We start from the raw sequence: 25,923 nt of genomic DNA, 5'->3' as shown, positions 1-25,923 counted from the left end.
TGCATCGCCTTAACACATGGGCTGTCATTTTGCCGTAACACAGAGTCATATAGTGTGGATTCGATTTGCTTTCTGTATGCTATATACTGTATGCGGATGGGTATGAGGCAACTCTGCTGGAAACTGGATTAAAAATGCAAAGGAAAGTGACACTTAATTTAAAACGTGATCTTTTCGTCACCCACCCACGTAGTTAAATATCAGCATTTACTAATAATAGAATATTTCTGTGTTTAAGTTTGAGACTCAATTTCTTCATGACATGTCCCGTGGGTGCTTGCGCCCCGAGGCTACTGAAAACTATTCCTAGACCGCTGACTGACAGTACGGGACTGGATCAAGACAAAAAAAGAAAAAGAAAACCCTGAAGACAATGCTGAAAAAAGGTGGGCAAATAACCAACCCAACTTTTTTTTCTGATTATAATTGCTTGAATGTGTTAATTTAAAATGTCCTTCTGTAAAACTGTGAACAATACATTTGGAGTGTCTTCTCAGTCTGTCCATTGGGGCCAATGATATAACAACAACAGTCGACCACTTTACACCTAAAACTGGAAAAGTTTGACAAATTCAAAATGGAGATACATTCTCACAACCGCAACACATCAAGGTGAGAAAAAACGGGCAATGATAAATTAGCCTACGTCCCAGTAACTTGTGTCCTAAACATTTCCACTCAGCTAACACACACACACAAACAGCATCTGATCCGTGCCACTTATCACCCTCCTGATTTAAGGTTCACCTCATGCTATTCATCACTCTGTACTCTCTCATCGATAACCATTGATATTGCCGCGCGGGGTTCGCTAGCTCTTTACAACCTATTACCCCTTTGCACCTTAAAGCCTGGCACTATTGACATCCTGCAAACTCAGTGGTGTCTGAGCTTTGTATCATGTCTCAAGCGTTATCTCATTATACTCCCCCCCCCTCGCACCCCCCCCTCCCCGTCAGTGGTGTGACTCATTGTGTGGACGGCATTAATTCATTCTCTCTGCAATTGCTCGGAGAACAACAACAAAATAAAATGAAAAATCATACATGCAGAGTCTTAGGGTGTATTCACACTGGGAAAGTCCGCTAGTGCACTTGCTTTGGTCCAGACCAAATAGAGTTTTGATTTTTTTTGTTTGGTGTGGTCCACTTTCATATTGCCCCTTTTGCAAGTGAACCAGCATTACGAAGCAAAACCACACGTGATCTGAGGTCATTCGTTCATTGGACAGACATTCTGGGGTGGAGAGAAACAGGAAGCACGAAGTTTAAACTGCGAAATATATATCATTGATATAATATGGGGCTAAAAATAATAAAAGGGCCTACATCTAACCTATAAATAAAGAGGAAAAACATCAAATTATTGTTGTTTCATATGGTCATAATGTGTAGCCTTATGTCAATGCCACGTTATGTGGCTTGTAGCCTACGATGTGAAACATCATTTTTACTGTATTTTTGGTGCTGGATGCGCGTCACGCGAGAAGAATAGGCTCAAGCTGACACTCAGCTGATTAAGCTGTGTATCAGCTGGGTCGGCGCAGTTCAGCTCCAAACTGACACGGGGATAGTATTGACGGTCCCGTACATGGGAAGCAAAATAAAAACACACACTTCTTGCGCAGCGTGAACCTGTTGGCACTGTGCGAGAGACGCTCCCCTCTCCTTCATCTGATCGCTGAACACATTCAGCATTTATATTGTTCTGGGCTCCCGGTCAAACCACAACTAATCTTCCTAATAATGGTGACAACAACACTTTCCCATAATGTGAAGCTGACGGCTATTTATTTAAAAAGAAAAGAAAGAAAAGGCACAGTGCCTCCTGCATTTGGGTCGGATCGAGTCCGAACAAATTCACACCACAAACGAACTGCAGCAGAGTGCGTTTGGAAACGCATCGAGACTACCTCTTCAGCTGGGTCTCGGAGCGTTTGTTTGGTCCGCACCCGAGTGCGATTGCTGTATTCACACCTGCCTGAAAGATGCGCACCGAAGGCAGAAGTGCATCTGAGTTCGTTTCAACCGAACTAAACACGGCATGTGTGAATACACCCTTAGTCTTTTTGCAATCACATGGCCATCTTTCCTATCAATCATGAAACCAATTTTCCTGCAATTGTGGGAAATCTGGAGATGCCGGGGCATCACTTACAACAGCAAACTGTTAGGGTGTTACCGCTGATCCGCCTATCATTACCTGCTGCTTTAATTGGCTCGAGTGACAATCATTTTGCTTACAGTCACACAACCATTCACATGATATAAGGTAAAAAATAAAAATAGTACTGGTCTTATTGTTATGACATTAGCCACAATTTCTGACTGTTAGTTTCCTCTGCTAACTCAATTACCCCAATACTATCAGTTTCCTTTGCATTGGCTAATACACAGTAATAACAGAAAGCTATACATCCCCTTTGCCTAGGACCATTTGTTTTGCACCATTCTGTTGCAATTCATGTACGTCTGTGACTCTGCTTTGTATTTCTGATGTGACCTTACTAAATTATAAACTGTACCATAACCATAAAGAAAGTCGGTGTTGCCACACACATCCTTTTTGCATCAGTAAATCTGAGAATGCCTGTGTGAGAGGCTGCTGCTACAGTGTCTGTGCTAACTATTAAGCTGAGGCACATTCTGCATGCGGTCTATAGGCAGGCAGTCATTCAGCCCTATTGCACTGTGAGCTTTGTGACTCAGCAAAAGTCAACTGCCCCCCCCCCCCCCCCCACATCACTGCATGCCAGACACTGAGCTGACAGTCTTAACACCAAATTGGCACAGCTGGGGCCAATGAATCACTCTGTTGTTGTTGCTATCTCACAAACTCCTTGCTTTGGCTAGCAGCTTGCAAGAAAATAGCACTCGGATTGAATCAGTCGTTCTATGACTTTCATGAGAGTAGGCTTTGAATTTGCATAGGGTATGTGTATGTTTGCTCTTGTTAGATACACATGCATTGATGAGACTTTTCTGCATGCATAATGGATGTATATGCAGAGGTACAAACACAGAGGCATGGTAGCACACAAGGTTGAGATTCGATGCGTGCACAACATGAATGGAGCGCACAGTGCATGCAAATAGGAGACTTCAAAAGATGCACTCGCAGCACATAACGTGGAACGCACTGATGGTAGTGAAAAGGACAAAATCAAAGACATACTGTGGCTGAAAGCGTGGTTGGGCGGCTGTTGTAGGTGTACCTACAGTAAATGGTGAAAAGAAGGCTCTTTTTTCTCGTTCCCCTTTTTCAATCACAGTTAATGTTTCTAGAGGATTCTACGCTGTGCATGACCAAGGAGTTCACTGCACTATTCATCATATCCACTTTAAAGGTTAGACTATCTTGCAAAATGATTAAGAGCACACAGAAAGAAAATCACTTTTTTTATATTAAAATTCTTGACAAAATAAATTTTCTTTGACGACATAACTCTAACTTTGTGAGGAAAAAAGGTATTTTCAAGCAGGTTTATGTAAAATTTAAATTTATTTATATACCCGATGTAACCCACAGCAGATGCTGCCTCTGTAAGCATGAACAACCTAGTGACTGACAAACACTGTTATCACACTAATCAGAACCTTTGAATGAAGAAGGTTAGGCCTCCTTAAAAAAACATTAAAGGTGCAGTTTGTAGTATCGGAATATTTTTAGTGGGATCAAGCGGTAAAAGTTCTAGATTGCAACGCTCCCTTGGTAACCCCCCGCCCCCCTTTCAATTCATTACAGAAGCTACGGTGGCCTTCAAGGACAATTAGCTACTTACTTAAGACCATCCACCACTGCCTCAAGTCTTTCCACAATATCGTGTGATGAGGTGAAGACGTATCTAGTAATATATTCTATAGTACTTCTTCTTCGTCTTCCAACAGGTGCATTTCCCCCATACACCCACTATAAAAAAAACGCATAGGGCCGTAAAGTTTTTGTCTGTTCTGTGATACTGTAGAAAAAACATGGCGGCTGCCTCCGTGTAGGGTTACCCACTCCTATGTACAGTACATATAAAAAAGCGTATTCTAAGAAAATCCTAAGAAACAACCACTTTTATTTTCAACAATTTTATATACACTTAATAAAACATACCTATGAATATTATTTTCCCCTTTGGACCAAGTCGGTTCTGTGACGAAAAAATGCCAATAAATTCTACACACTGCACCTTTAAACAAACAAAACAAAGAAATGTACTCACAGGTAGGCTGCCTTGCCCTCTTCTATCTCCTTGCCCTTGCCGCTGGTGGCTGTCTTCTTGCTGCAGATTGTGCGTGTGATGCACATCAGCAGGCCACAGTGACGCAGGAAGAAGCAGCCCACATCCACCAGCACCAGCAGCAGCAGCAGCGCTCCCAGGCCCAGGCCCACCACCGCCCCTAGCCCCAGGCCACTGAACAGGGATTCTGCTAATCACACACACACACACACACACACACACACACACACACACACACACACACACACACACACACACACACACACACACACACACACACACACACACACACACACAAAACACAAGGGGAGAAAAAAACACTGTTAGCAAATTTTGGTCTGTAAGGCTACACTTCTTAGCTTCTTTATTTTGGTGGTTTGACATAAGTTCACACGTATACAGACAAAACACAGTTAGGTCAAAGGAGAAGTAAGTGATATGGTCCTTTCAGCTATCTTCCACATGCACCTAAAGCCATCTTCGTCAGATAGTGCCGCTATGGAGAGCAGCGAGTTCACGGGCACAGAGACCCGCCTTTTCATAGTGCTCTGTCTCCTGATTGGATAAAAATGAGAGGGATGCTCATCTGGCAATTACTGCAAAGCTGAATGACTGGGAGACCTGTGTTAATAACTGTGTATACTGTTTAAGTGATTGCTGTTTGAATACAGAGTGGTTTAACACTTATCTTAACAAAACATATTGCTTACTTACTCCACGACAAAACAATACTTACCCTAAACCGCGGAGCTTTTAAATGCTTAGCCCTACCCCTTACACCTACCATGTACCCAATTCACTAATATTTAAGACAAACTTTACTTATACTAACCTTCCTTTAACAGACAAAGTAACAACAAGTGACCACAAATTCCCATCACAAATATTACAACAGCTCATATACAGTACATCAGTATCAACCATGAACACATTACAGTGTTCACCGACTTACTCAAGGACGTGTCCTCATTGTGGGTGGAGGCCTGACCTCAGGAGACACTCACTCTTAAAACCTTTCAAAACCACTCCAAGGTCAGTATAATCCGCCATAGCCAAGTGGATAGTTCTAAAACACATTGGATAACGCCGGTCTACATGCAATATGCTCCGAAACCAATCAAATTCATCCTTTTTCATCAACTTTTCTTCTTTTCTTTTTTGAACACAGAGTTGTAAGAATAAACGTTTCAAGGACTTAAATGAAAGAGTAAAGGGAGATGTGGCGCTCTGATGAGGTGAACAAGGCTTAACTTGTAATGTCAGAGGCGTTGCAGCTTACGCCAGGTTTAACTAAAAAATACAGTAATCTTTTGACAAAACTTACCAGCATGAGCATTCCCAAGGACTAAATTCTACCTAGTACAACATATTTATTTCTTCTGTATTTGCCTTCAATTATCACGCACCATGCTTTCACGTCTCTGGTTCTATAGGTGCATAAAGTTGTAGCACACTTTTCAGCTACACTGTACCACACTACAGCTTAACGTAATGAGTGTAAGCATTAACACACTGTTGCTGCAGTGTCTGTGTCCGCCGGGCGTCTCTCGTTTACGTAGCTCACGGCACTATAACAGATTCACTTGAGGGAACCAGAGCAGGATTTTATTCAGCTAAAAAAAGTTGAAATACTTTTGACTCGTACTAGAGCGTTCTAAAACGCATGGATGCTCTCAGACCGGGGCCATGGCTTGCTTGCTATTGATAGTAATGAGAAAATGAAGGCAGTGCAATGCAGTAAGGAGAGGAGATAGACTCCCGGTGGGCACAGCAGCTGAATAAAGCTGTGCCCTTAAGCGATCCTGGGGTTGAGCTAACTGAACATCCAGTGCAGGATCAGTGCTGACAGCTGGAGGTCAGGCTGTAATCAGTGATATAGAAGAGAGTGAGATTGGATGATATTCCCCTTTTCTTGGTTTGGTGGTTCAGTAGACATGTGAGTTAAAACGCGAGCAGGTCGGACATTAATATGAAAGGTGTAAGAAATAAAAGAGGCAAGGCCCGAGCGGTGAAGTATGCCACCTCCCAGTTAAAATAAGCCCCCAGTGAGCAAGGAGCAAATGCTGCCAGACTAGTGTGTGTCTCTCTCTCTCTCTCTCTCTCTCCCTCTCTTGTGTGTCTGTGGCAAAACAAAGCAAACGTGAGCCGAATGCTGGAGATGGAACCACTATTCCATCAGCTTTTTCACATTTCCTCCAACCTACTGTATGTTTAAGAGAAAGAGGAATTCTTCATTTGAATTTCAGATGCATTCGCAGACTGAGACGTCATCCAATTTGATGCTCACTCAACTCATAGACAAACTATGCGCTGTATGAAAAGCACAATGCCAGAGGGTTCGATCAGGGTAAATTAGTTTAAGATGCATCAAAACAAAACAATTTCTCATTTTGTAACAGGGAGTGCATACAAAAAAGAACTCGTATAGAAAAAAAAGCAATAAAAAAACAATGTTTTTAATAATGTTTGTGCTCTTGTAAATACCTTTGAGAAGGGATGTTATAACAGGTTCAGTATTATTCTGGGTTTGTCACCCTGAGGCTTGTACACAAAATGAGGCTGGCTTGTTGAGTTGAAGAGAGAGCCTGGTGATTTTAGTAACGCACCAGTGCATCTGTGTAGCCGACGTAGAGATATCTGGACTTTTAGCGCCTTGTTTGGATCAAGATTAAGATCCCACGATCCTATAATAGCCATAATTGCCATAATTAAGTTATATATGATTTTTAACCTATGTGCATGTCTTTTAAACCTCACACACAGATAATTAATTTAAGCTTTTTGAAAAAAAAAAGTGTGGAATGCCCCTTTAAGATGATATTAACCTAATGAGTATTCGGACCGTTATCAGTGTCTAATCCAGCACATTGAACTTGATTTTAAATGATAACAGGATATAATTGTAGTGAACATAATACCAATCCCCCATTTTCAGTACAAGAGGACAATGATACAGTAACACTTCTATGCCCGACACTGTTCTCCCCTCCTAGCAAGGCTGAAAACACCCTCGAGAGTCAACACTTTTCACCTCACAGCAGACACTGTTTAGTTTCAAATCCAGTGTGCCGGAGCATCGAGCCGAGACAAGTAAAGTGGGCAAAATTTTGCATAACACTCCCCGCTCCCCACCATTGGAAGCTGCCGCTGCGTGCCACGGCCCAAATGGCTCTCATGTGGGCGACTTTGTTCTTGACTTAGAGCTGAGACTGCAGACGACTGAAACTGGCAGCTAGTCAAAATGCAGGAGGGGGAGGGAGAGAGGAGAGAAAGACAGAGAGACAGAGAGAGAGAGAGAGAGAGAGAGAGAGAGAGAGAGAGGAACTGATTAAAATACTTTGTGTTTTTTGTGAATTGCGAGGATATGGGATTTGAAGCCGGTAGACTGGATCGATACTTTCTCAGCGCCACAGGCTACTCTTTTGGTATCTCACCTTTCTCAAAAGTGTATCCGACTTAATTTGGCTGCTGAAAAACCAAGGATTCGGTAGGCTGTAAACAGCACCTCTCCAGCCCCCCCGAAGCATCCACATATTCCAGGAGACAGAGAGAATACTAATCCATTCGTTAAGCCCTACTCTACTCCTTTTTTTCTCATCGCAATACTTGCAGTGCTTTCATATCGGTGTTTACATATTTTACATCACACAAAAGCTCCTTGCCTGGTTTTTTATCCATTTATGACATTGCAAAATAATGGAAGACTTATAATAATTTCAGGCAGGATTCCTGTATCGTAGAGTCAAAGCAGTTGTCAGACATAATAGGGATGGAGAAAAATGGCTGAGATATCGACATTGAGACACTTGTGTTTTGAATAGTGCAAGTGCAAGCATTAACTGCTGAACTGAAAACTAGTAGAAATTGATTTTTATTAAAGTGTCATTTTTTTTTGGCGTGGGCTGCCAGCGAAATCTCTTCCGCCTGACATAGTGAAATCCATAAACATCAGACTTTTCATCCGATAAAGAAAGAGTATTACTCCAAAGTGCTTAGCGTTTGACAGTTTGAGGTTGGATTGAAACATTACACGCTTGTTTACTTGTAGCCGTTTTATCAAATTTATTCCCCAGTTTGAAAATCATCTAAAAAAAAAGGAAACCGAGTTATATTGAAATACATTAACATACAAAGTGTACTGGGGGAAAGGAGCATCTCTATATTTTCTATGTATATCTTACTCACTACTGTCAGTGTATGTCTGCATTTACAGACATGTCAATTTTACATTGGCCCTGGAGGTTCAAAACAACGTTGGAAGGAAATTGAAAAACAGCATTTCACAAAAACACAACAACATTACGGCAAACTCAACCTTTTCAAAAAAGACGACAGTATGTATGACTTTGTGAATGGAAAACTATTCAATTAGAGATTTTAAAAGGAGAGGAATACATTTTTTTTTCAAAGAAAACACTGCAATATTCTTTTTACTGCCTTCAGTCATGCAGCCGGAGATTTTTTTAATTATTTGAATTCTGTGAGCCAGAAACAAGATGCTCATCCTTCGTGAAACGGCTTAGATCTCTGCACGAGGAATTAAGAGCATGACAAGCTGCTTAACTATGAAAGTAATAAACACAGAGATGAAACACAGTCAAAATAGTGTGTCAAAATGCTTTCAAGTACGCAGCCAAGGTGCCTTCCAACAACTTAGGCTGAGAAAAACAAGAGAAAAACCATGAGAGAAAAATGTGAGCATACTTTTTTTTGCAACAATGTATTGTTTTAAAAGTTCTACAAGAATAAATGTTTCCTATTATGATTTTTTGGGGGGTAATTTACAGTATTACATGACAAATATTCCTCTTAATGTATGACTATGGTTGCTACACTTGATTTATAATGTGAGCGTTTAAAGAGGAGTAATGGGGTCATTTCTATGGGAGAGTCTTTCAGAAAATAAAAAGGGTTATACCGCCCTTATCTTGGTGCTAAATGATCAACTGCGCCCAAACGTAAAAGGGTAAGAGTGGCTGTGAAAACCAGCCTCCTTTAATAACCCATGGTTCAGAATGATAAACTGCCCGCACGGTTATAAGGGGCAGAAACATAAGAAGGAAAAACCATTGTCCTGGTCAAGAAAGATAATTCTCAGAAGTCCATGTGCATAAAATATTTGGTGTTAAAAAAACTTACGTCTTAGTTATTTAGGCTTATCTGCCAACGGAAATGTCAAATTATCTTTGTTTCGGCATCATGTTATACTCCCCCTCCCAATAAAGTGTTACACTTATGAATTTATTAACACATTTATCGTTCCAAAAATGTGTACAATTGTCAAGTTCATGTGGTCCTTTATCTGTTTAATGCTAATACTAAGCATGAAAAAGCAGAGAGTGTGTGTGTGTGTGTGTGTGTGTGTGTGCATAGTGGGCTGTATATGTGCTCTGTGCTTTATGTTTCTACTGCCTTCCTCTTTCTATAAAACTGTCCACGCCACTGCCTCCTCTCCCCCCATTTCATGCTCTCCTGCCGGAGGTCAAGCTAGCAGAAACAACCCAGCGACAGTCCGGACTCTATTATGCTTGGCACGGTCAGGGCTTCTGTATTTTTGGACCGTGGACAAAAATAAAATTGACTTTGTGTTGGAATGGAGATCCGGTCAGGGGGAAAGGCCAATACTACAGAATGACTCTGGCTTAAAGCAGTTCGGATGGATTTGAGTTTGAGCATTTCAGCACAATCATAATATCCCGCCTTCCTCCAATGCAGCCCCACCCCCTCATTCCTATCCCTGTTTTTTTTGTTTTGTTTTTGAAGAAACTTAATTTAGGCTACACAAGCAGACTTACTTGCTTAATACTGTCTCCGTGCACAAAGTGAGTTATATTGTGGCTGAAGAAACTGGTGGCTGTAGTAGGCTACCGGTACCGCGCTGATCTGCTTGTATCACTGGTTTCACTTCAGATATGTCGGCCAGAACACCACTTATGCTTATAATGAGACTAGGAGAGGAGGAGTAGGGTTTTATCCGCTCTTTATTTTCCTTCTTTCACAGGCACAGCCGCATATAGATCGCGGAAAAAGAACAAAGGCTTAAACTCCGCTCGTGAGGAGACGTTTGAACAGCTGTTGCGACCCGCGAATCGCAGCCGCTAATAACATGCACAAACTATAACTTATAACAGCGATCGGGACTACATGTACATACTCACACACGGGTGATTCACATTTACACTCAGATAAACACGAATGATGGCTTACTGTGGCAACTTGCTCACACACATCTCACCGAGGGAGAAGCGAAAGGAAATTTACTGAACTGGCTCTCTGGCCGACTGACGTCACGGCCCAACACTAAAACACAGCTTAACACACTGTAAAAAATAACAAGAAATAACAACACTGTAACCTTTTCTACAATGGTCGCTACTCGCTAGGCTACTGTCTGCCGTGGAATCAAAACAAACCCTTTCGTTGAGGACGCGCGTGCACGAATGCGCGGTACACAAGCAGACGGCAAACAGACAGGTCTGTCGGCCAATTAAATCGTTCGGTCCGAACGATTTGATTGGTTGTAGTTTTCACCTAATATTATGAGACTGAAATAATTGTTTCTTTTTATTCCTGGTGGGTCTACCATGCATTTTAGAGTGTAAAAACCTTATTTATACCATTTTAAAGTCATTTAAAATAAGTGTAAAAACTCTACAAAGGTAAGAATAGCTTTAAGTTTGAGAAAAAAAAAAAATCTTTTCCTTTTTTTTTTATTACTGCTGCACTGTTGTAGTTGTTGAAGTATGCTGTTGAGCCAAATAAAAAAAATAATTCTGCTCAGTTTTTTATTTAATAAAAGACCAATTACATTTCAAATTGACCATAATTGATTGAGTGGGCAGCAAATAATAACAACACAGTGGTGATGGTCAATTATTTCAGCATGATGGTGGCAACATAGACATAACTCACATAAATTAACAAAGACAATGTAAAGAGGGCATACTTAATGCTCTTAACACTTGAATAGTTCTTATTCAATTAGCATCCACGGCACTATAACCTCTGTTGGTGTTAATGTGTGATATTTAAGATGATTATTCATGTCCCGGAGTGCCTGAAGGGGGATTGTTCGATGCTACCTGCTGGTGTGTCAAAGGGAACAGTTAAGAGTGTGGCAGTAGCAGAGGTGTGCTAACGGTCTTGCCGTGTTGGGATGATTAACGTTTTTCTATAAGAGAAACTGTGAAGATCGTATTACTTCCCACAGCCCAGAATAAAGTAAATGCAACCCATGGTGCGTTCAGGGTTATAGGACAATATTGCATTCAATTTGTGTTTTTACCTTAGACAAAAAAAAATGTAAATACTGGTCACCAAAGTGTTTTTCCTCAACGCCTGTGGGAGAAGTAACTCATTTGTTCCGTGTGACTTCCGACTTTGTTTTTGCAAACTCTCTGTCATTCTCGAAAAAACACAAAAAAGCCATTAATTGTCATTTCCTCGCTCTATTAACCCCTTTTACTGACGTCTTCTGATTACTCGTTGATATATGGGGCACATTAGCAGGGTGGTTTCATTCAATTGCAAAGAGATCCCATACTGTCTGGTGGCACCTGAAGCACATTCATACACATCTCACTACTGACAATACAAAGTCATTAGGGACCCGGGCGTTGATTGACTGCTCCTCGATCGGATCGGAGAGGAAGTGACTCGATTAATGATGACCTAACGGGCATTCATTGATCGAGAGAGACGGTGGTGGCTGCTAATCCGTATGCTAGGATAAACAGAATCATTTGTGGATGTGCGAGAGGAATTTTCTTCCTAAGTGCTCACTTTGGATGTGTTAAAAGTTTGTGTGAGGAGGGCCCCCTCAGAGAATAACACATAATCAGTAAAACCCAGCCTAGTTTGAAGGAGAGGGGCGAGTCTGTCCTTTCTCACACATTTCTAATAAAGTAGACAAGCTTCCGACGCAAGTCAAGTGCACTCAAGACTCCGCGTAGAGAGGAAATGAAAAACCATAGGAAATTGCTCTTAACTTAGAAGTCTATGACATCCTCAAATAAAATCAATCTTTTTACAACTTGAGACAAATTCCAGGATTCGCTACCTTGATCTTTGAAGGTGGAATCCAACTTTTTAAACAGCAAAGCTACAGACACCCATTGATTGACCTATACAAATTAATCCCACTGCTACCTGACCCTAATTGTAACCGGTAAAACAGATCCGATGGATGAGTTGAAATAAAAGATAGACTATTGATAGGAAATGAGGCACAATAGACACTCAACTTGTTTTCCGACTGGCAGAATATCAAAACAAAACACTTGTTATTTTAAATCAGAGCCAAATCTTTCATTTCTCTGTCCCCTACCTTGGTTCATAATCTAGTACCGAGATGAGTCTGCAGCAAAGAAAAAAAAGGTATTGTAGGACAATATTTCACTGTTACACTTTGTCCTTCAAGCAGTTCCTTCAGATTTCAGGACAGAATCTGAATCTGGATGGATGTCTTTATACAGATATTTATATACAAGGCTCCTTCAGTCCTCTCAGCAAAGAGAAACTCCTCGAGACGGCTTCGGGACAGAGCAGGACTACTTCAGGTGCTACGTCAAGTACCAGCAGCTGTCCTTGAAAGGGGCCTTAGGTAAAAGTGCAGACGGAGTAGAGTTGAGAGTATTTTTTTAAACAGTTTTTCAGAAAAAAAAAGAAGATGAAAGATTGGCGCTTTTTTTGACATAATTGCGTATGAAAGGGGTTTGGAGATCCATAGCAAATGAATGCTATTTAATTCAATTAAAACCAGTAAAATAGGAATGTTTTCAGGGACCGTCACAAGAATAAACACTGTGGGTCCTCAAACAAACACTCAACTTATCAGGGCTTTAGTGTGAAAATCATTAAAATTGAATAAGCTTTTCTTACTCAGCAGGGAGTCCCACTGCCTGCTTGCATTACTTATGATAACATATTTACATTGTTGATTATTATTATTGTCTGATGATACTACATATGCTCCCCTCGGAAACACAAGCCTTTCATCTCAAAAGAAGGATCATCTTTGTCCAATGAATAAATGAGCGAGTAAACATGTAAACAACATTGTTGATCTTGTATCCAAGTTGTTAAGGACGGGAGTCTTTTATCGTGCTAAGTGCTGGGGATGAACTAGGACTATAAGTGTACTTCACATAAATCTAATAAATAAAAAGATGATGTTTATAGTCAAATCCCCTTTGGGTTCAGGCTCAATTGTACCGCTAGGGATGTTTGGCTGTTGTGTCATCTTCAGTTCATGTTCGTAGCTTTGATAGGAGAATATCATAGAGCAGATGCACCAGCAGTGCTTCAAACTGATTATATCCAACAGCACACAATGCTTTTTCATTCCTAATAAAAAAAAGTGATTGTCAAAGAGCACGGACTCCGAAAACATAATTTAACTGATGTTCGGTTGTGAAGATTATTTATCCTCAAAATGGATTTATTTTGATGTGAATACAAAGCTGTGACAATGCTGCACATTAGTTATTTGATCTGAGCGCAGCTGCCTGAACGTTATTTATGCGGCGCTGCTAATGGAAAAAATCCATGAAATGTATTTCAGAATCAACAAAAAAAACCATCAAATCAAAAAAAGGTTTCACCTCAGGTAGCACCGGGTGGGCGGATGAGTATTAGACTATTTCATACCGACAAACAGAGTTGATGGTCACACGTTTTCATTACACTGCTTTAAAAAATAATGACTTTCATTTGGGGAGAATTTACGAGGGGAACTGATCAATGTAATGGACAGCTATAAAACTACTCATTTCCAAATTTTTGGATTTGTGGGTGAGCGGTTGCTTCCGGGAAAAAAAAGTTTGACTGGAGGCCCACCCACACAGCAGAGCAAAGAGAGAGAAAGAGAGAGAGAGAGAGAGAGAGAGAGAGAGAGAGAGAGAGAGAGAGAGAGAGGGAGAGAAAGAGAAAGAGAGAGAGAGAGAGAGAGAGAGCGATATAGAGAGAGGCCACTTTCAGATTATTCCTTCAAGTGCTTTGATGAGATCACTGTGCCACTCCTCGAACAAAATCAATGATGCCCGTTTCTATCAGGGCTTTTTACGGCGCCTGACTGCGAGCAGAGGGGAGAGCCAAGAAAATATAGCAGCCATAACACAGCTAAACACAAGCAATACCATATTGTGTTAGGCATGGGGTCTCTCTCTCTCTCTCTGTTGTGCCGTATTTTCACTCTCCTATAATTGACAATGGTGGTATTGTCAGAGAAAAGTAATCTTTTAACCAAGTGGAACTACTTTCCACGCACTGGTATAAGTGATTGCCATGGGAGCAGTATTTTTTAAGTAACTGAATTAATTTACTTAATTGAATAGGTTCACTTAATGCTACTTAACACTTGAGCATCACTATATTTAATATTGAGATACAAAACATGGTACTACTCAAATTGTATGGATTATTATTTCATTAAAAATACCCAGTTGCATCTGTATATTCAATTGACTCAGAAATATTGTTTTTCAATTAATGTTTCCCCCCCCCACCCCCCTCTTTGAATGAAGCGTTACCTTGAGGCTGTAACACAAGATTATTCAGTGTCCCTAGCAACAAGTGTTATGCGTCATTTGTGCCTTGCCCTTTACGGGACTTTTGTTTGAGTAAATATGGCTAATAAAAAGTAATTGCATGTCATTAAGTCAAATGATCATCATAAATCTAAAGCTTTAGGGGCCTTACTTGGAAGCTGTTGCCTATTGTGCGTAATGGGAAAAAAATGAAAAAATCTGCACCTACCAGGCCATAATAATGTCATGGTAACCGCATATAAAAAAAAAATAAAATCAGACGTTAGAGCAAATGTAAAAAGGTTCACAAGGCAGAAAATCTGGTGTAAGATGCTCAATGTTATAATTAAGAAGGGCGGGCGGGACAGTGTGGTGATTTGGAAAAAGGCTTGAACGAATAATTGTAAATTGAAAAGGAACCAAGGGGAGAGACTTGCAATCAATGGTATTTTTTTCTCTGTGAGCAAAATGGGAGGGTGGTTACATTCAGCCTGGTACAATCTAAAAAAAGATGGAGAGAGAGAGAGAGAGAGGGAGAGGGCTAAGAAAAAAATAAGAAAAAGCACCAGTTCAATACCCTGCGAATGCATAATACATAGAGGGAGAAATGAAGAGAGAAATTGGCTGGCGAGAGACAGAAAGCTGCCATATAGTGTGAACACATTTTCTGTGTCAGGAGAAAAACCAAAGGAGATGTTTCTTTCATTCCGCCGAGTAGGTTTATAGGAGAAAAAATAGACGTTGAAATGGAAAGATTGTCCACTATTTGGTATTGGCAGATATTTCACAGCAAATATCGTTGATTGAGCATCCAATCAGAATTGGCGGAGCAGAAAAGTTGATCTGTTGTTCTGTTAAACCTGCACGACTTTCTCGAGATTATATAAATAAATTGACGTCATTTCAGTTGAGAAATACTCAAGATTGACCCCTTTACCTAATATAAATGCACTAAACATAAACTGCCACTATATTAAAAACTGTGTCCAGTGTGTGTGTCTGTGTCTGTGTGTCTGTGTGTGTGTGTGTGTGTGTGTGTGTGTGTGTGTGTGTGTGTGTTCGCGAGAGAGACAGAAAACAGTTGAATGAAAAGCTTGTTAGGGAATCTCAGGTGAGTTTTGTTCATATTAGAGAGATCCTTAAAGATCCTGCTCTGCCATTCACACTCTCTCTGTCTAGTGTATGCTCCTTTATTGCTCTCTTAGCCCAAAACCTTGGGGTCTTCAAACAAACACATTAAGAGAAAAGCTGTTTTTTTTTCTAGCACCCCCTGCTCACCCTCCCTACTCCCGGGCTCTTTCCCACGATGCACTGCTGTTCGGCTAACGAGAGAGGACAGCCAATCGAAGTGACCTGCCTTAAGCTTGCCGATTCCCCCCCTGCTATGGGCATCCTTTTGAAAAGCAGCCCACACTCTCACAAGCCATTTAGCCGGTGCAGTAATGATGAAAAGGCAAAACACTTGCTTCATCCAAAACAGCACAAAATGTAGAATTGTTTTTGTCTTGTTTTAATTTTTTCCACATTTGAATGGGAGGTCTGCAGGGAGAAGTGAACCTGACATTTTTATTTCAACGATAAATGTGTGTGCGTGTGTGAGTCTTCAACCGTGTGTGTGATCTACTGTAGTTTCCAAGTGTACTGTTATTGCACGCTGTGTGCCTTTGCTTGTATGTATGCATGTTCGCCCCAAACTGCTTGGAGGACTTGGGGAAATGAGAGGCTTTGCTGAACATCCAGGCGTTTCATTTCGCTTTGCTTTTTTTTCTACAACATTAAGCACGGAACTCAATAAAGAGAGAGCACACCGAGAAGCACAACTCTAATGAACGCACGCATGCACGCACTTTGGCCTGCATTCCGCAGCAGAATTGCAAAGCAACGCCACGGGAGAACCAAAGGATGAATAGAAAGAAAAGAAAAGAAAAGATGCAATATAATTTCAAAGAAGGAAACCACAGCCCAATGGTATTTTAAATTAATTTCCTTTGAAGGGAACCCTGGCGTGAATCCACTATTCATTCTCATTTGAGCAGGTGTGAAAGAATCCCTATACACTAGCGCCCTAACAGGACAGCCTTGGTCCATTTCAAAGTCTTTGTAAGCGGGAACATAACATTGATGCAACTAATGATTGGTTACTCAAATAATCGATTCAATTGTTTACAGTATCGCAAGCATTTACAGCCCTAATTGAGGTCTCAGGCGTTACTGTGTCCAGTTCAATTTATCCACTCTTTATGAAGCACTTGGTTGCAACAACACATATTAAACAATACATTTGATCATTTCTGCTTTCCCCTCGGACAAACCACAGCAAACTACAAGTGCAAACTTTAAAAACTGTCAATGTAACTGTATAGTGTCCTTCTCTGCTGGTGAAGAGGTGAGGCGTTCAGGTTCCTCTGCTTCTCTATCGTTTTCCCCCAATGTGCTTTCATTTGGTCTCCCTTTATGACAGCCACTTCTATACGTCTCCCAACTTTACGGAAGGCCCCAAACTAAAATTGCCGGTGTACTCCTTTAACACTTACAAAAATCAAGATATCTCTGATTTAACTGCAAGTGCTGGACTCATTTTGATCCCTTTTTTTTTATTCTGTGCAAAACGGGCAGACTTTTTTTGTCAAAGTTACAATCAGAGGCTCTTTTAGTGGAGCTACAATGCATTTCTCACCAAGAAACAAGTCCAGCTTTTCAATGAAAACTGCTTTTGAGCGGCGAGTGCTTGCCTCTTGTCTCTCCGATTTAAACACCACTCAACAATCACACAGGGAGAAATCCATTGCGGGGAGAGAAGCACAGGCGCCAGTAACTCCACTGACAGCAGCCTCATTTGTCCAGAGAAGCAATGCTGTTCTGAGGCCATGATTTATCTCGACTGCTGCATCTTGCTCTCTCTCTCTCTCATGCGTTTATTATCACCGTTTCTATTGCTTTTTTCCCACAGTGGCCCGAAAAAGTGTAGAATTTTTTTCTCAAGTGGGGATTTCGAAAAAAAAGGCATTCGATATCAGCCTGAAGTAGGCAAGTAAAGTGGACGTATTAAAGGTGCACTATGTAACTTTGGGTGTGTCAAAGAAGTGAACATTTTGTAAGGGTGATTCTCATAACTTAGTAAACAAACTTTACTCGCAGGAAAAGTGGATCCCTGGAACACTGTTTGAAGTTAGAAAGCTACCTGATAATGTTACTGTTGTCGTTTACAGCACATATTCTAGAATTAAATCTTGGTTCCCGGGTGCCACAAAATTATTTTTGTTTTGATTTATGATAGAATTATTCAATATTGAGAATTACATGTAGGTAAAATATGTTTTGTAAACTTACTCAAGGCCTTGCATATGCCAAAAACCCCTCCCCCCTGAAACTGCATAGTGCACCTTTAAGTAGGAAAATGACAACACAAAGTTTTCATTTACCATGCGTTGTACCTGTAATGTCGGGTTTCTGAGGCATGAAGAACTGATAGAAGGTGGGCTCCGACAGGCCCTTGACGTTGCGCGCCGTGATTTCCACTTCGTATCTTGTGTTCCACTGCAGCGGCTGCAGCATGGCAAAGTCATTGGCTCCTGGAACTAGCTTGGTCATCCACTGCTCCTCTTTGTCCTAAGGGGGAGAAAGAGGGGGAAGATATGGTGGAGGGATATGTAATTTTTTTTTATAAAAAGGCCACATACCCTTGAATAAATAACAACTTTAGTCAACGTTTTACATCGCATTTTTTGTCTGCCAGCGTCAAATGGGAGCAGGGGAAGTGTTACCTGATCAACAACAGCTTACCTTTTGTGTTTTTGATCTGGGGGATTCGGAAGGGGTTACGGCAATTAGCTATTGAGTTGCACTTGTGAAAACGCCCACGCAGACGCACTCGCGCAAGGTAAAAGAAAGGGTAATCCTGTTTTTTGTTGCTGTTAAGTTCACAGGAGTTCTCTGTTACCTTTTGTGTTCCTTCATAGCTGAAAGGGTCTTGTATCTCTTTTCTTCCCCCTTCTTTATACCATTCTAGCTTTCATTCCTCCTCCCCTCCCCTCCCCTCCCCTCCTCTCTATGTCTCGGGACCAATTGCAAACAAAGGATTGGAAACTGAAGAGTCAGGCCTGCGAGTCAGTGCATTTGGGAGCCGTGCCAAAATGTACTGTGTGCTTAGGATTCTTTCATTTCCTCCCAGTGTTAGAGGAAGGGAAACAGCACAAAATGGGATGTCGGGGTATGTAACATTAGTCTGGATTGTCAGGTGTGTGGATGCGCAATCAAGTCCAAGCATGCTGTCGTCTGTATTGTTTCAAATGGCTGTCACTCTCTCAATGAAAGTGGCTTGGATGAATTAGAATTGGGGAGATACAAGGTTTGGGACCAGCTCAAATCCACTTAGTCGTTTTTTTCTCAGACTTTTTGTTCAAGTGCCATTTATTCTGCTTACTAGCCTCCTCTCAATCAATCCATCTTATCTCTGGAGTTGAAGAAGTTTTTTTTGTGTCTTTTTAAAAAACACACACACACACACACACAAAATAAATGACTTAAATGGATGAGTGAATTCTGAGAGCTTGTGTGTGCTCTATCCTTCAAAACACGTAATTGAAAGTGACATATGGATTGAAAAGAATTGAGATTCCCGGAGAAGAACCAATATTTTCCATTTTTGCCAACGTCGCGCCCACTCAGCTCATTCAACAGGAAACCATCAACCTAGTGAGTCACAGACTGCACCGGGGAGGAAATGAGTTTCTAGATGATGCTGTTCTCTTAATCACACAATGGAAGGACCTTGTATAGCACGTACGCAAGAAATGTGAAGAAGAAGTACTATGGAATAAATAACTAAATACATATTTACCTCACCACTTATATATATATATATATATATATATATATATATATATATATATATATTGTGGAAAGACTTGAAGCAGTGGTTGATGATACCATCTTTAGTAACTAGCGTTTTGTCCTTGAAGGCCACTGTAGCTTTTGTAAATTCTCCAAACGGACGGAATAGAGCATTGCGTTCTAGAACTTTGACCACTAGATGCTGCTAAAATACACCTTGACTACATTGCTCTTTAACAGGTCTTTCTAACTTCATGTTGCACTAATATGAATTGGACTTAAACTGAGACAACTAGACTGTGGTAAGGTGGATTGTGAGGGCACATCTGATCCATATTTCAAAATAAAAGCCTCCTTAAATGACTCACGGTCTTGTACTTGACTATATACTCCACGATGGGCATTCCTCCGTCGTCTTGCTTGACCAGTCCCAGCCTGTAGGCCTTGCCCATTCCTCTCTGGCCGTGGACCGCTGGCGGACTTGGCTCTCCTGAGGGATATAAAGGAGGCTTCAGCAAAGATACAAAAACAAAACCTGTGTGTGTGTGTGTGTGTGTGTGTGTGTGTGTGTGTGTGTATGTGTGTTTTTTCTTCGAGCAGGTGGCAATGTGAGATATGAGATAAGCGTGCAGAACGAGAAGAGAGAAGGTTTTTTATAAGCAGAATTAAATTCATATTACAAGGCGACTTCCCACTGCCTGGATACAAGTTATTATTCACTGTATTTTGCTAATTGGTTGGTCTTCATAACATTCATTCTTAGCAGCCGTATAATATTAACTGTGGAAATACGTTTGCTCCTGGATTTACTGCAACGCCAGATTGCCAGAATAAATATAAATGCTCATCATAAAACCCCCCGCAGTATATAATTTTTGACTGCAGCAGTTTTTAAATCAAGGCACACATTTGACAGGATCTATTCCCTAGCTCCAATAATAATTATAATCTGGATTCATATCACGGGAAATATGATGAGGCTGTAACCACCTCAAATATAAGCGCGTCGGAGTTTCATAAGATGGGAAAATAAGATTTTTTGCTGCGTGTTTGCATTTTTCTATCACATTATTTTATTCCATGAAATCAGCACACAAATATCCATCTAATATTAATCAGGACGAGCCATAATAGCTGTTTTATCCGCGTTTACGGGCCCCGTTTAATGAAATACACATGGGATTTCAACCTTCTCTGCACATCCGACATTTGTGCTATGCTGGAATAAAAACCTTACCTTATTGCTGTAAAGCCATTGCCGTAATGAATATGACTGATTATGAGTTGAGGCATATGAAAGAGGCCGTTAGAATAGGTCTGAAGATGCCTTTGGGGGTTGGATGGTAACCAGTGGAGAAGCTCTTATTTTGAAGGATGTGTGGTGAAATGAGTTGGAGGCTAGGGGGTGCATGAGTTAGTTGGGGTGGGGTGGGGGTGGGGAGCAGACTTACGGATGGGTATAGTCTGGAAAGTCTCTGTGTGGCTGAACTCTCCCTGACCCTTCCCATTGACGGCCGACACTCGAACATCGTACGTCGTGTTGGGCTCCAGTGATGTCAGCACCACGGTCGCTGGAGGGAGAGAGGGAGAGGGAGAGAGACATAGAGAGAGAGAGGGGGGAGAGAGAGAGAGAGCAGAGGTCATGTTACATGGAAATATGTGTTGACCATTAAAGCTGGAGTCAGCAATTCTAGAGAATGTTTGTTGTCAAAATCACTTTTTTGTCAAAATCTGTGAATACTGTATATCCTCATGAAACACTACCTCTCTGTACTGTGCGTGCTGAAAAAAAATCTGGTATTGATTCACTGCCTAGGCTCTGTAACCTGTTGTAAACAAAGCTAGCAACATGCCGGTTTAAAGAGCCCAGGCTGTGGATTAACACTGGATTTTTTTTCCAGCGCACACACACACAGTAAGTACAAATAGAATATATTCAGGAGATATTCACTGATTTTGACATATAGTGATTTTGTCAACAAGCGTTCTACAAAATCACTGACTACGCCTTTAATCATGTACATATAGCAGAGTGAGGAAGAACTGCACGACAAAGTGCCTTGTTTCAGTGACATCAGTGAAAAAGTAGAGATGAAAAAGAATAATAATAAAACTATCGACTTTCAACCAGTGCAGTCGGTGAGAGCCAGCCACTTCCCCCTATGTCATCCCTGTTGAATGGAAAATCACTGGGAAATTCACAAAGTCTGATTGCAATTGCTCTGGTCGCAACCAACTCTATTATTAGGCTGTTTTCAGAGAAAGGCTGCATTTTTCTTCATTTGTAAGTCTTTCACATTTGAAAGTGTTTTCAAAACTGGAAGGAGATCAATCTTTCTTTTCATTCTGTGTCTTAGTTTACAAAGTGTCACTATAGTCATATTCATGGTAAAAGCTGCATTTATTTTAAAGCTATAGTGTGTAACTTTTTCATATAAATGAACGTGGGTTACTTTCATGCCATCGCCAAACGAGTTTACACATACTGTAGTTGATTAAGCCCATCAGCTCCACAAAAACTCTCTCTCTGTATTTCTAAGTATGGCAGCGTTTACAAATTGGTGTCGCCCACCGACACTGGTGCAGGGGCTCAGAAAAATCCCAAGAAGCACCAAAGAAATGTTTCAGTTGTTTATTCTACTGCGAAACCTGGACATACAGCAGAAGGTATGAAATCAATGTGCAATCACATGACGCCTTACCTCATGTAGATGCGCCGACAGTGTTGTTGTAAATTCCTAATTCCTAATGGGGGCAACCAAAGTTACACACTATAGCTTTAAAAACCTATGTGGGCTACTATTTGTGACTGGTAGCTTAAATGTTGCACCATAAAACACCCTCTTGCACAAAGTCAGGTCTGTAAGGCCTAGTTTTCAGAATGGCTTGACCTCTTCCCCATTCAACAGTTTTGGGAAGAGCTTGGAACAAGTCAGACCAGAACTCAGTGTGGCTCTCGAGGCTGAGTGGGAGGATATCCCTGCAGCCGGGTTCATTAAATCTGCTGGAAAAGCTTTTTCCCAAGAGTGGAGGCTGTTGCAAAATCATATTGAGTGTGTCAGTATGCTTGAGACCAAGTAGCCGGTAAAGTGGGTGTGCTCAGGAAAATGTCGGCCTCAAAAAAAGTTACTCTAATTGAAGGATGCTACCCCCCCCCCCCCCTTAAAGGTGTGGGCGAGCTTTCACCATCAAGCACTGCTCTGGAAGCACGTACGGTTTTAGAAATAGAAGTTCAACAATCACACAGGACTGTAAAGTCCAAACTTTTGACCAAGTTTTTCATTTCAAACTATGCTAGGACTATTCACTATTTTAATGCATTTTGTGGAGTAGTTACAGGTGCTACAAGGAACTTTTAAATATTTCTGAAACAGTCTAATTTTTCCTCTGATTATCATAAAATACATGTAACAGCAAACGAGACGATCAGTGCTAAGAATGCTTGTTTATATAGTTTTTCTTCATGCCTTTGGCATGGGCAAGCTCACCAAGGAACAACAGCTGGCGTAATAAAAACACTACGCTTTTGTCCAAAGGGGGTGCAAGAATTGACAAAAACTGAAAGTTCCTTGGAGCACCTTTAAGATGGCCAGGAAGTCGTACTATATAGTAAAAGTAGTAAACGACTCATAATAAATAGTATAACAAGATTATTAGTATGCTAATGCAGGAAAGCGTTTACAGTGTAACCGTTCCATGAATAATCTACTGTAATTGGTAGCAAATTGGAAACCTCAGGTTTCGAAAAGACATTCACCTACGGCATTATTAATCAGCAAGTTCTAAAAGATGGCGTATTCATAGAGTGTGGCGTGTGCATTATTATAGGGAATATTGGAACTGTAGCAACAACGAAAACAGCATAATATGTTGCATTTTATACAGTCAATTACAGTGATTATTGAAGAAACCGGGGATATGTCATTATCAGACCAGAATATAAATCCCTATTTAAAATTCTACTGTCTAGAGAGTCTATTTACAAAAGCTTGGGTATTCAGGAAGGCAGCACAGAGCCGGCAGTGTAATGAGTTTGAGTAAAAGTTGTTTTTGTCAATAACGCACAAATTAAATACTTGGATCGGTAATAGGTGCTTTTTGGAGTTCTTTCGGGAAAACAAATTCTGCCATTTGAAAGGCGTGCTAGGTTACTTTCCACAGGGCCATAAGCAGACAATTCAATTTGGACAAAAGCATTCAAACGAAACTAGTCCGGAAACTTCATTATTGAAGAGTCTATTGCGTAAGGATCTTCTGATGAGGATGTCCAAAGTGGCTTTCATGATTATATAATGCCACTTGCTGGTTTTGTAATTATTCCAGCGAACACGTTTCATATTTCAGACCTAATCTCCAGTAAGAGCCAAACTTAACTAACCAGGCAGCTTTATCTGTCCAGTTCGTCTTTACTGGTGATTCCTGTCCTCTTAATACATGCATGGCGCTCATTCTATGCCAACACTTGCGCGCTACTGTATATTTTAAGACTGTGCTACCTGCTGTTTAGTATTCTCCTCACTGCATCTCCGTGTTGTAATTGACTTTGAAATTAGGGATATTAGTGATCGTGATACGCCCCTTTAGGTTAGTCAGACCTGCTTGTCATCCTTCTATAAGTCCTCTGGCTTCCAATTTCTATCCATCCATCTATCCGACCCTCCCTCCCTCTCTCTCTCTCTCCCTCCCTCCCTCCCTCCCTCCCTCCCTCTATCTATCTATCTATCTATCTATCTATCTATCTATCTATCTATCCATCCATCCATCCATCCATCCATCCATCCATCCATCCATCCATCCATCCATCTATCCATCCATCCATCCATCCATCTATCTATCTATCTATCTATCTATCTATCTATCTATCTATCTATCTATCTATCTATCTATCTATCTATCTATCTATCTATCTATCTATCTATCTATCTATCTATCTATCTATCTATCTATCTATCTATCTATCTATCTATCTATCTATCTATCTATCTATCTATCTATCTATCTATCTATCTATCTATCTATCTATCTATCTATCTATCTATCTATCCATCCATCCATCCATCCATCCATCCATCCATCCATCCATCCATCCATCCATCCATCCATCCATCCATCCATCCATCCATCCATCCATCCATCCATCCATCCATCCATCCATCCATCCATCCATCCATCCATCCATCCATCACCTCAGCCTGTACTTTGGCTGACAGAGATACTGCTTGATGTTCCTTATACTTTGCACAATGAGAGCATATCACAGTAAGTTTTCTGTAAATGACAAGCGGTTACGGCAAACAAGCGAATAGACTAGAATACCAAGCAAAAACCCAGCAGCAGCACAGGCACTGTACTGGTTAAATGAATGTAAACTGAAGAGCACTCACTCTGGACACTGTGTGACTTGACGTCCCTCCAGTCCTGTGAGCCCACCTCCTTGTACTGGACCAGGTAGTAGCTGATGGGAACCCCGCCGTGTGAGTCTGGCTTCATGAAGGTGACCGTCGCCAAACGCTGGGACACGGCTGACAGACGCAAGGAGTAGGGGTTTGATGGAACATCTGAAAAGACAATATAATGACATGGCTCACACACACACATATACAGACAGCATTTCAATTACTTTCAAGCTGGTAGGTTTAATCTCAATGTCATCTGCTGTTTGAGGAGACTCTATTCTACTTTTATAAATGAAAGCAATGACAGAAATGAAAAGAAAAATGAAGGCTTGTGTTAGAATTGGACTGTTTCATTTTATATGTTGAGGTTAGTGTGCGTCAAAAGAAAAATGAACCCAACCTCAAGTGCATAAAACATAAAACCTCCTAGTTATTGAAAGTGGCAAAACAATTTTCCAAGGCCAGCATACACTAACACCATTTGTCCAGACATGAGCATCATATCTATAGGACATATATTTTCAGGTGAAGGACTTTTCGGGGAAAGGAGAATTATTCGTTGGACACAGAGACTGTATATGTCTATATCTGTGCACAAACAGCATACTCCATTGAGGTCACTGCTAATGACTTCATTTTCAATGTTAATTTAAAATGCCTTGTGTTCTGCTTTCTGTGCTGATTGTACAGGAGCAGAACAAAACACACTTTGTATAATATTAATTTAGATAAGCAGCTCACACTAGAGGTATTCTTTAATGCTGCAGACAGTTCTTCCAATTGTCAGCCCCATTATCAGATAAGATTGTCTATTAGAGCTACAGTAACCATAAGCTTTAAAAGCAATTTAACATAATGTACTTTTACTGGATCTTTTATTTGTCCTTGGACTTGATTTAGTCGTAGAAATAAAATAAAAAATAGCTCTTTATTTAGTGCT

At 40.8% G+C, this 25,923-nt stretch overlaps 1 protein-coding gene across 1 annotated transcript in view; it reads right to left on the bottom strand.

The window, feature by feature from the left end:
* Positions 1–25,923, bottom strand: part of LOC307269835 (neural cell adhesion molecule 2-like) — a gene marked incomplete at its 3' end in the record, with an annotated part of 237,982 nt that overhangs the window by 6,993 nt on the left and 205,066 nt on the right. Inside the window, exons 12-16 of the mRNA XM_080052915.1 lie at positions 24,972–25,145; positions 21,039–21,158; positions 19,956–20,077; positions 18,189–18,363; positions 4,211–4,418 (exon numbers count right to left, since the gene is read on the bottom strand). Coding sequence (XP_079909041.1) covers positions 4,211–4,418; positions 18,189–18,363; positions 19,956–20,077; positions 21,039–21,158; positions 24,972–25,145 — 799 coding nt within the window. The remainder of the gene's footprint in view (positions 1–4,210; positions 4,419–18,188; positions 18,364–19,955; positions 20,078–21,038; positions 21,159–24,971; positions 25,146–25,923) is intronic.

Source organism: Ammodytes marinus (genome assembly GCF_949987685.1).
Source record: "Ammodytes marinus genome assembly, chromosome: 24".
In the NCBI taxonomy this organism is placed as follows: Eukaryota; Metazoa; Chordata; class Actinopteri; order Uranoscopiformes; family Ammodytidae; genus Ammodytes; species Ammodytes marinus.
This window is presented reverse-complemented; position numbering and strand designations above follow the sequence as displayed.